The sequence below is a fragment of the Podarcis raffonei genome, chromosome 14 (genome assembly GCF_027172205.1).
Source record: "Podarcis raffonei isolate rPodRaf1 chromosome 14, rPodRaf1.pri, whole genome shotgun sequence".
Taxonomy (NCBI): domain Eukaryota; kingdom Metazoa; phylum Chordata; class Lepidosauria; order Squamata; family Lacertidae; genus Podarcis; species Podarcis raffonei.
The window spans coordinates 21,719,033-21,731,363 of record NC_070615.1 but is presented as its reverse complement, the minus strand read 5'-3'; the positions used below and the strand labels follow the sequence as shown (position 1 = coordinate 21,731,363).

At 39.4% G+C, this 12,331-nt stretch overlaps 1 protein-coding gene across 3 annotated transcripts in view; it reads right to left on the bottom strand.

Annotated features, from left to right (window-relative positions):
- Positions 1 to 12,322, bottom strand: part of LOC128401606 (protein FAM169B-like) — a 42,348-nt gene extending 30,026 nt beyond the window's left edge. For 2 of the 3 annotated variants that reach the window (XM_053364873.1, XM_053364874.1), the window contains exon 1: positions 12,222 to 12,322. In XM_053364873.1, coding sequence (XP_053220848.1) covers positions 12,222 to 12,282 — 61 coding nt within the window. In that variant the 5' untranslated portion in view covers positions 12,283 to 12,322. The remainder of the gene's footprint in view (positions 1 to 12,221) is intronic. The other variant, XM_053364875.1, reaches the window with a different exon arrangement.
- Between the last annotated feature and the right edge of the window lie 9 nt (positions 12,323 to 12,331).

Sequence of the window (12,331 nt, the reverse complement as noted above, 5' to 3'; positions counted from 1 at the left end):
GGGGTGGGATAAAATTTGCCAATTTCCTTTTTCTACTTAGATACTGTTTTCTGCAACTGCCTGGGTTATGGAGTGTCTCTTTCAACAGCTCTGTAACTGGAGATTCCAAAATTCCAAGGAGAACTTTGTAGCCAATTTAAATTGCTGGATTACATTTAAAACAGCTATTCATCCACAGCTACGTGTTAAGAGAATATTGAGCCAGAAAAGCTACAATGAACCAGTTTGAATCTATTTAAAACAGAACAAACTTATATGACCGTCACCAACAAAGGGGGGAAATGGGAGTAATAAAATATGAGGGGTTCTCTGCAACCGCAGAAAAGATACGGTGCAACCATCCAGAGAGTATATTTAGAAGAAGAGGCCTCTTGCATTTGAGAGATTCCAGACATTCTAGCCGTTGCATTTCTGCAGAGCTGAGAGGGACTGCCATCTTAAATAACCCAAGCTGGTAAACAAGGTCATGACATCACATAGGCTGATTCTACAGCAACAATGTCAACAAAGGTCTCAAAGCAGCAGGTTGCAGCCTCAGGTCTTTTACATGTGGTAATTAGCTACATTCACACCAAAAGTAAAATATTTCTGTTGAATCTAAAGGAAATAACATACATAGTTTATGTCCCTGTCTAGGAGTCTTCTGTTAATCATGAAAAGACCAGTTTCAGAAAGGAAGAGAGAAAGAGCTCCGTATCTAAGGCACCTAAAAAGGTGTCCTTTCTTCAATTAAAATTAGCACTGATATCTTAAAAGCAATCAGCCAATTTCCTTTTTTGGATGACTTATTTCTGGACTTGTTTAACTGATTTTAACAACTGCAAACTTAGGCTTTTAGGTACAGGAAATCAAACCTTCATGACAGAGGTTGGAAGAAGATTCATAAGTTTTTTTTCATATCCTTTATTCTACAATACTTTACAATAGCTTCCACCTTCCAGTACAAAAGGACATTTTGTACTTACTGTATCTATCCACCTGCAGAGCATCCTAAGCATCTGCCACAGATCTGCCTAAATTTGGACAATAAAATTGGTTATCCAGAAAAAAATTCACTGCCCTAAATTAATTGAGAACTGATATAGCATGCTTGACTTATATTTAGGAAACAAAACTAAGGCTGTAATTCTATACTTGCTTATCTGTAAGTAAGCACCACCAAACTCAATTGAACTTACTTCTGAATAGACATGCTTAGGGTTACACTGTTTAAAAGGTATCCCATTTTAATTTGATTGAACTGAATGACTGAATGACAACTCAATAGCATATATTTCACTTGCATTAGATTTTAAAGGAGGAAATGATGGCTCAGAAAATTGTTGGAGGGGATGCGCAGTCAAAGGTACATATTTCCATATGTAGTGGTGTTGTGACATCATCAAACCCTTCTGGAATGCTCTCTTCAAATAAATAAGCTTGATATACAAGAAAACAATTGAAATGTCCGCTGCAATAGCACCACTTGCGCTTAGGATCCTGTCTACTCGTGATTATCCTAAAGATGACCTCTTTAGCCTTTCTATTGACTGCTGCTTGTATGGAGATAGCCAGATGTTGGAAAACCAGTGATGGGCTGAACAATGATTCTTGGTATGACAGACTATGCCAGGTGAAAGCAGCAAAGGGCAAATGCTATCCATATTCCTTTTATAGCATGTGGCAACTGTTTATTGAATACATACGTAGTTCAGGCTGTGGCAGGAATCCACCCAGCACTCATGGGAAAATGTGGTGTGATCTCTTAGAGTTATCGAATGAAACTTTAACACATAGCATGATAAAAAGTCTGTAATTTTATCAGGACAAGTTACTTGTTTACCGTTGTAACAATTGTTTTCTCAATATTTATCTTCTGCACCGTGAAAATAAATAAAAACAGTATTTTTTAAAAGAAAGGAAAAAAGAAAATTGTTGGCAAAAAAATGCTTAGCATGCCATAAAAACTTTGCAGATAAGCACATTTGCTTTCCAAAGATAGTCAGCTGGGGGGGAAAAAACAATCGCAACTTTGATTTTAGATTCGACTTGTATTCAAACTGCCAATCAAACTGCAAGGAATTTTGTGAAATAGGACACATACTAGAGTTAATTACAGTGGCCTCCAAACTCACTTTGCTTGAGATTTAAGATGGATGGAAATGGCATATGTTGACATGATTGCTTAATCACTGCATCATGTAAATCCCACTATAAAACCACAGTTCTGATTAACTGTAGAATAGTTATTTACTGTCTTGAACTAAAATTATGGTCATTCAAACCCACAGGCCTAGATCACCTCATTACTGATTCAGCACGGCCTGAAGCCAGCAGGAAATATTATTATTCCATAACCAAAAGAATTTTGCCTCTACAGTACAACAGGAAAAACACAATGCTTTTATGTAAAATCCTGCAAGTTCAATAAAAAGGCCATCAAGCTGTCATGTATGTATTTTAACCAATCTTATGTTCCAAACCTCTGCAAGCAAGCCAGATCTCTTTCAAGAACTGACCATAGGTTATTGCACACACTTAAGTTTATTTGCTTAAAGCTGTTCTTAGTGGAATTTCAAGTTGTAGAAACTACCAACTCTCCAAATGAAAGTGCCTTTAAGAAAACCTTCAAATTCTCCTAGTGTAGTGGCAGATGTGGGAAACAAAGAGGGCAACTCATTCTTATGATAGGTAAACTGGTAAGACTACAACCCATCAAACTAAATAGTGACAGGTGCCCTGCCCCCTTTTCACTGTTAAATCCTGCCCCCTTTGGGCAATGACCCAAAAGAGAGATTTTGGAAAGAATCCCAAAGCAATCATAAAAGAGGCAAGATTTGCGGTGAAAAGGGGACACCTGCCACTTTTTAGTATGATGGATGGTACTCCTACTAATCTTCTGCCAGTTACCCACTTATGACTCACATGGCATTTTAAAGGATTTATTTGTAATAAGAATCCCATGTTCCTTGTGTTGTCATTGAGAGATGAGGTTCCAGCCACTCTAAACTCCCTCCTGACCTTCATAACCTTCAGTTACTATATCAACCTACAGCTGACATCAGTGCTGTTAAAGTGATGAATAATCAAATTATTTCCACACTGGGTACATCAATGATATAATTACCCACTTTCAAATAGAGATCATGCCTGTCCCCGAGTAAAGGCTTTAGTGGTTCAATCAAGCATGTTTAGGAAGGCTGAAGGAGTTAATGTGGGTTTGCAGAAATATAAAAAACAGAATGCTAACTATTGAGGAACCGGCAGCCTGAAGTGGAAAACTGAGTGGAAGGGGGGATGAAATGCAGTCTTATGTAGTATGCTCAGGCTGACTGGCTGGAATAGTGGATTTTTCAATATTTTGTTGCAGATCCCACTTGTCACATACTACAAAGTATTATCAAAGAGACTCCTCTAATAAAGAACCAATGAAAGAGACTCCAGAACTTTTCAGCAAATTATTGGCCCATGAGATTTTGTTGTTGTTGAGATTTGCTGTTAGGAAATATAGCATTTCATGCAAATTATTATTCGTCTTCTGCAACAAATATGGTGTGTAATAAACAGACAGATGTTTTCTGGAGTTTAAAGTTAACCTGGAATTTATCCAGCATTGTAGATTTTACTAGTATTTGAATATTTAAAATCCCTTACTTCCAATTCAAACAGTTTTTTGTAGCTATATTATGTTTAAAAACCACACACCTATCTCACACAATGAAAAAATTCAATAATAATAATAATAATATTTTATTTATACCCCACCCATCTGGCTGGGTTTCCCCAGCCACTCTATTCTATGTGGTAGGAGAATGTTGTATCACATAGAAGAAAATATCTGGATTGACAAGTTTTATAAATCTGCTTGCTTGCTAAAGAATTACAAATCTGATGTAATACTAATGTGGTAAGTTTTTAAAAAACTGGAATTAAAAACAAAAAATGAGATTATACTATGAAGCACCTTGTCTTTGTTGGTTGAAGGAATGGATGACATTGGAGAATTCACATATTTTAGACTTAGAAGGCCATAATAATATTTTAGGTTGGCATGCTTATTTATGATATCAAAAGGTGAAAGTACAAAAAGGATTTACAAATCATATAATTAGAAAAAAATGGTATAGAGTATGTGATAAATACAAAAATTTATTAGAGGCAAAAACACCACTTTGACTCTCATTGTTGGAAGCTATAGTGGTAAAGAAAAATAATATGATAGAAGGATGGGCAACTTACAGAGATTTATTAAAACAAGGGAGGAGAGCATCAATTGAAATAATTTAAGGAATTATCAGGAAAATTAACAACATGGATACAATACCATCATTTGGACAAAGTATTTAAGAAAGATAGGATGTGAGGGTTTGGGGAACAAATATCACAACTGGAGAGAGATCTGTTGGAACGTAATGAAAAAGTGCTATCTAAAATTTATAATTATTGGATGGGAGACAAAGGATGAGCAAGTAAAATCCTCAATGATACATTGGGCAATAAATATTGGTCATAATATAGATATGGAAGCATAGGAACGATTGTGGAATATGGATATAAAACTTACAACATGCTATGGTTTAAGAGAAAATTATTTGAAAACGTCACATTGATAGTACCTACTTAACACCGAGGAAATTGGCAAAAATGTATTTAAAAATGTATAAATCAAAATCAAATAAGTGTTGGAAATGTAAAGAAAAAGAAGGTTCTTTTTATCATATGTGGTGGTCTTGTAGTGAGGTTAAAGCTTACTGGGAAATGATATATTTAATGAATTGAAAAAGATGTTTAAAATAACTTTTTTTAAAAAAAACAGAAGCTTTCATTTGGGAAATTATAGGGATGGAACGATCCAAACTGTATAGAAATTTATTCATTTATGTGACTACAATGGCAAGAATGTTAGTTGCCCAAAAATGGAAAGAAGAAGTCCCAGCAAAAGAAGAATGTACAAAAACTTATGGAATATGCAGAAATGACAAAACTTACTGGAAAAATAAGAAATCAAGATAACAAACTTTTTTAAAAAGAATGGAAATGGTTTGTTGAATATTTACAAATAAACTGTAAACATATAAGACCATTGGCAGGATTATTGTAACAACCTGCTGTTTTATAAGGTAGATGAATAAATGAGTAAATTAATTTAATTTGGAATATGCAGAAAATATATATAAAAAATTAAGGAACTGCAGAAAGAGGGGGAAGGAAGTCAAGTTTTGAAATGTTAAAATGATTGTAAAATTATTGAAATGTATAAAACTGAAAATCATAAATAATATAATAATTTTAAACTAAAAATATAAAACTGCATACAACTAGAGAAGGAATTCAAGCTGCAGCAATATCATAGGAAAAATTACTCGAATCTTTGCTTTCCAAAGCTGAAGTAGGAATATCAAGCAGAGCCATCATTATTTTCATCAAAGAGAGGAAGAAGGTCTGAACAGTCACACCTGATTTGAAAGAAATCTGATTTATTTATTACAGATGGGAAAATAAGGCTGAAAGAATGCAGTCCTGAATATCATTTGGCAAAAGGGCGGCTCACAAATGAAAGAAAGAAAGAAAAGAAAAATATACTACCAACAATTCTAACAAATAGACCAACTGAGGTTTATGGTGGTATAGTTTTGTGCAACCAACTTTAATTCTGAGGCATCAATCAGAGACAAGTAAATCAATTTTGATGATAAAGCAGAGACATAAAGGTTTCAATTGTGGGGGTTTGACATATCTCCAAAATATGACTGTATAGAAAACTGGAGGTGGAGGAAAAAATATTAGGTTACTGGTATGCGTAAAAAAAAGAAAAGAAAAGGTGTGGGATTAGCAGCTTAATTTCAAAGCAGAAAATTGACTTACGACTTTGTATAAACAATGCTATACCTTTAAGCGTTCTGACTGACAGTCAGGGTTGAAAAACAACTATTCAGTCTGAAAGCAGAGCCTATTAAAAAGCATGATGTTTCTAAACAGCATCTGTTATGTACTAATAAGCATTATTTAAAGGACACAGACCTTTAATTGCTTCCAAACATGCACTTATTCAAAATTGCCACAAGGCAATCTTTACCAAAAGCATCACATGAGCCCACAGGAATCCCAATAATACAATACAAAATGTTTTTGTTTTAATTTGACTTGAAGTCTCAGAGCGCAACAAATGTATAGAGAGGCACTTTTTGCGAATTGTATGAAAATGTTTGTGAAGCTTCACAAGAATGAATTGCAAATAAGAATTACATCAGAGCTATTTGCCATCTGTTGTCAGCAATGCTGTCTTGCTAAAACCGGTCACCAGACTGCAGTTTTGTAAGTTTAAAAGCCAACCTTTTAAATGTGTAACTAAGGCTGTGTGTGTGCTTGACCTAAAACCTGGAAGTCACTTGGCAAATTCATCACAAAGCATGATAAGAATTTTCCTCATGCTTTTTTTATTTAGAATACATAATGTTGCTCATGTACTATAAAAGCACAGGGGCAATGTTTTAAAATAGATTGTGTTCATGAATTTTTTTCATACAAATTCTACAAACTAGAAGATCAAAATACCCTCAATGATATCTGAATTACATTTGAAAATGTACGTTGTGGATGCTGAAATGAGTAGGACTCAGTGGCGTAGCGTGGGTTGTCAGCACCCGGGGCAAGGCAAGTAATTTGCGCCTCCTAACCCGTGGATTTGCGCCCTCTAACCCGTGGATTTGCGCCCCCTAACCCTAACCCCCAGATGTTGCGCCCGGTGCGGCCGGCCCCCCCCCTGCACCCCCCACGCTACGCCACTGGTAGGACTTATCTCAATCCAGGTCTAAATATTTAGGGTGGCATTCAACTAAGTTTCACTCGACATACTGTAATGCATAGATCTGGCTTACTCATGTTCATTTATTTTAATGTCTCCTCTGAGTAATACTTGGTTGAATACCACCCTTACAATTCACTTGCTATGCTGCACAGTTTTCGGATGTCAAGGAAGGAAGGGAAATTTATGTGGATGCAAAGGTCACTTCTCATGTCATATTCCTTAAGCACAAATATGTTGTTGTTGTTTAGTCATGTCCGACTCTTCGTGACTCCATGGACCATGGATCATGGTCATGATCTTAGTTTTTTTGATGTTGAGCTTCAGACCATATTTGGTGCTCTCCTCTTTCACCCTCATTAAAAGGTTCTTTAATTCCTCCTCACTTTCTGCCATCAAGGTTGTGTCATCTGCATATCTGAGGTTGTTGATATTTCTTCCGGGAATCTTAATTCCGGTTTGGGATTCATCCAGTCCAGCCTTTCACATGATGAATTCTGCATTTAAGTTAAATAAGCAGGAAGACAATATACAGCCTTGTCGTATTCCTTTCCCAATTTTAAACCAATCAGTTATTCAATATCCAGTTCTAACTGTAGCTTCTTGTCCCACATAGAGATTTCTCAGGAGACAGATGAGGTGATCAGGCACTCCCATTTCTTTAAGAACTTGCCATAGTTTGCTGTGGTTGACACTGTCAAATGCTTTTGCATAGTCAATGAAGCAGAAGTAGATGTTTTTCTGGAACTCTCTAGCTTTCTCCATAATCCAGCGCATGTCTGCAATTTGGTCTCTGGTTCCTCTGCCCCTTCAAAATCCAGCTTGCACTTCTGGGAGTTCTCGGTCCACATACCGCTTAAGCCTGCCTTGTAGAATTTTAAGCATAACCTTGCTAGCGTGTGAGATAAGCGCAATTGTGCAGTAGTTGGAGCATTATTTGGCACTGCCCTTCTTTGGGATTGGGATGTAGACTAATCTTCTCCAATCCTCTGGCCACTGCTGAGTTTTCCAAACTTGCTGGCATATTGAGTGTAGCACCTTAACAGCATCATCTTTAAAAATTTTAAATAGTTCAGCTGGAATATCATCACTTCCACTGGCCTTGTTATTAGCAGTGCTTTCTAAGGCCCATTTGACTTCACTCTCCAGGATGTCTGGCTCAAGGTCAGCAACCACACTACCTGGGGTGTACGAGACCTCCATATATTTCTGGTATTATTCCTCTGTATATTCTTGCCACCTCTTCTTGATGTCTTCTGCTTCTGTTAGGTCCTTTCCACTTTTGTCCTTTATTATGGTAATCTTTGTACGAAATGTTCCTTTCATATCTCCAATTTTCTTGAACAGATCTCTGGTTCTTCCCATTCTGTTGTTTTCCTCTATTTCTTTGCATTGCTTGTTTAAGAAGGCCCTCTTGTCTCTCCTTGGTGTTTTTTTTTTTTTTTGAAATCTGCATTCAATTTCCTGTATCTTTCACTATCTCCCTGGCATTTTGCTTGCCTTCTCTCCCCCGCCATTTGTAAGGCCTCATTGGACAGCCACTTTGCTTTCTTGCATTTCCTTTTCATTGGGATGGTTTTCGTTGCTGCCTCCTGTATAATGTTACGAGCCTCCATCCATAGTTCTTCAGGCACTCTGTCCACCAAATCTAAATCCTTAAACCTATTCCTCATTTCCACTGTGTATTCATAAGGGATTTGATTTAGATTGTGTCTTACTGGCCCAGTGGTTTTTCCTACTTTCTTCAGTTTAAGTTGGAATTTTGCTATGAGAAGCTGATAATCTGAGTCACAGTCAGCTCCAGGTCTTGTTTTTGCTGACTGTATAGAGCTTCTTCATCTTTGGCTGCAGAGAATATAATCAATCTGATTTTGATGCTGCCCATCTGGTGATGTCCATGTGTAAAGTCATCTCTTGTGTTGTTGGAAAAGAGTATTTGTGATAACCAACTTGTTATCTTGACAGAACTCTATTAGCCTTTGCCCTGCTTCGTTTTGAACTCCAAGGCCAAACTTGCGAGGTGTTCGTTTTATCTCTCGACTCCCTACATTAGCATTCCAAACCCCTATAATGAGAAGAACTTCCTTCTTTGGTGTCATTTCTAGAATGTGTTGTAAGCCTTCATAGAATTGGTCAATTTCAGTTTCTTCAGCACCGGTAGTTGTTGCATAAACTTGGATTACTGTGATGTTAAAAGGTCTGCCTTGGATTCGTATCAAGATCATTCTGTTATTTTTGAGATTGCATCCCAGTACAGCTTTTGCCGAACTGAATCCGCTCATTCCCATCCATTTTAGTTCACTGATGCCCAGGATGTCAATATTTATTCTTGCCATCTCATTTTTGACCACATCCAGCTTACCAAGGTTCACGGTTCTTACACTCCAGGTTCCTATGCAATATTTTTCTTTACAGCATTGGACTTTCCTTTCGCTTCCAGGAGTATCCGCAACTGAGCGACCTTTTGGCTTTGGCCCAGCCACTTCATCAGCTCTGAATCTACTTGTACTTGTCCTCCGCTCTTCCTCAGCAGCATGTTGGACGCCTTCCGACCTGAGGGGCTCATTTTCCAGTGTCATAACTTGTATATTCCTGTTGTCTTTGTCCATGGAGCTTTCTTGGAAGGGATACTGGAGTGGCTTGCCAGTTCCTGCTCCAGTATATCACGTTTAATCAAAACTCTCCACTATGACCTGTCCATCTTGGGTGGCCCTACACAGCATAGCTCATAGCTTCTCTGAGTTATTCAAGCCCGTTCGCCACAACAAGGTAGTGAACCATGAAGGAGACAAATATATTAACATAAAGAATAACATGTGTACTCTTATGGGCAGGTTGCAGGCTACATGGCTATTCAGTGAACCCATGAGAGATGAGGAAATGAGAAATAAGATGGCAGTACAGGCTAGGGTAGAGAGAAAGGCAATCACACAGAAAGGTCCCAAGAAGACAGAAATAAGCAAAAGAAAAATCAAACAGAAGTCAAGAAATTAAAAGTAGGACCCATGTTAAAGTAGTTAACTGGTAGATTCTACTGGCCAGTTGCCAATCTCCCCTTCTTGGGCAGGGTTCTTAAGCTGGTAGTCACGGACTAGATCCAGACACTTTTGGAGGAAACTGATTTTCTAGATCCATTTCAATTGGGCCCAGTTTTGGCACAGAAACTGCTTTGCTCGCCCTGCATGGTTACCTTTGTTGGGAGAGAAACAGCGGAAATGTGTCCCCGTTAATTCTCCTCGACCTCTCAGCAGTTTTACAAACCACCAACCATGGTATCCTTCTGGAGCCCTTCTGGAGCAGCTGTCCAAGTTAGGTGTGGGTAGCACCGCTTTGGAGTGGTTCTGGTCCTACTTGGATGGTCGCTTCCAGAGGGTGATGCTTGGGGAGTGCTTTTGGCCCCATGGAGCCAAAGAGCATTCAATTTTATCCCCTACGCCAGTGGTTGTCAACCAGTGTGCTGTGGCACCCTGGGGTGACTGGAGGAATGTTCAGGGGAGCCCTGGGTGCCCTCATTTCATTAACTTGCAGCCCCCTCCAAAAACAACACACCAAAAATCCTCCCCAGCTTCTGTAATTAACAGTTCCTTAGTTTTACAGAGAGGGCTTGAGAAATGCAAGAAAACAGCAAAGTAGCTTGATGGGGTGTCTGCCTGGATGTGTGTGTGTTCTTAAAAATAACCCTGAAAGTGGGGGGTGTCTTTCATGTTTCTCTCTCCTTCTATCCCCAACATCCCTCCCCCTTCTTCTCTACCTCTCCCCCCCCCCAGGCAACCCCCTCCTCCTTAACAGGGAGATTATTATGCTTATTACTAATTACCCACTCTTCACCTTAAGATCTCAGGCAGGATACCTCAGTCAGTAGACCATGAGACTCTTATAATCTTAGGGTTGTAGGTTTAAGCCCCACTTTGGGCAAAAAATTCATGCACTGCAGGTGGTTAGATAAATGACCCTCCCCTCATGGTCCCTTACAACTACAATTCTGTGATTCTATGATATACACCTCAAGTGTCAAAAGCTAGGGTAAAGAGGTCATCAGCATTTGCCGAAAGTGGTATAGGTGCCAGGCATCTGTGGGGAGAGTTCCACAACTTAGGGGCTGCCACAGAGAATGTCCTGTTCCAGACAATCACCAGTTGAGACTCTGAGGGCAGAGTAACTACCAAGAGGGCACCCCCTGCTGATCTTAGCACCCAAGAGGCTCTGAAGGAGAGAGTCTTTCAAATATTTGGGGTCTAAGTTGGGTGTTAAGCTGCAATGTGAGCACTTTCAGTTGGCCCAAGAAATGAACTGGCAATCAGAGTACACAATGTGGCTGTTTACTGAGCATTCAATCCAATTTGTTTGCAGGGAGGTTATATGAAGCAACTGTTATCTCACTCTTTCCAGTGCATTCCCCCCCCCTCCTCTCCTTCCTTACCCCACAAAGTCCTGGAAGGGTACCCAATTCACTTTGGTTGCAAAACCTGAATTTATGATTAGAGAACTGAATCCCATCCACAAAATACAGTTTGGAAGTAGCCCTAATGCTAATAGGTCTAAACTTAAAATGGGATCCATTGGTCTATGAAGGACATTTTGTATCTATGGGGTCAAAAACTACTGGAAGGAGGATATAGAAGATTCCTACTATAATAGGAGAACATCGAGCATTAATACTTCTGTGAGTCACAAAATCTTAAAGAGAAAAGGACTAAGGCCTGGGAGACCAGGGTTCAAAGACTAACTCAGCTACGGTGCCGAATAGGTGGCCTTTAGCCAGTCGCTGCCTCTCAGTCTAACCTGCACCACAGGATTGTGAAGATAAAATGAAGAATAGGTGAACTATGTACATCACACCTAGTTTCCTTGGAGGAAAAAATGTTGTAACAATAAAGTATTGCATATATTGACTAAAAATGAGGGAGGGACCCCATTGCCCCGCCTGCCCTGAGGAAAAGAGTCTCACATCATAAAATGCTTTGGTGAAGGGAGGTAAGAAATTAGGGGCTTTCAGCATTTACAAGCCGAGAACCTGGCGGCGGGGGTGGGGAGGAGGCAGGATTTCTGTGCGTGAAACAAAAACATATATTTTCACGCAGAGAACCCTGGGAATTGTAGTTTGTTAAGGGCGTTAGGCACAGTAGCTTCCCGGTGTGGGTAAACTACAGTCCCCATGGTTCTTTGCGGGGGAGGGATGGTGTGTTTTCAACGTACGGTTCGGCACGCAGTTGCGGTCTTGATTTCTCAAGCGCGAAAGGAGACGGAAGTGCGCTGTGCTTTTAGTCGCTGCCCTTGTTGCTGTAATCGGATTAAAATATGCACACAACGTAACGCACACACACAACTCTCAAAAAATCAAAACACGAAAAGAAAAACACCCTTTCCCGAAGCTGAAAGCCGTGTGAGAATGAAGCCCCGAGAGAAGCGAGAGCCAGCGCTTCGCAGTCCCTCTTACCCGCACGGGCTGAGGCGGCGCTTCCCGCCCGCTTCTGAGGGACCACCGCAGCCGCCATCATCACTTCCTCCGGGGCGGCTCTAAAGCCTCCCTGCTGCTGCTGCTCCTCC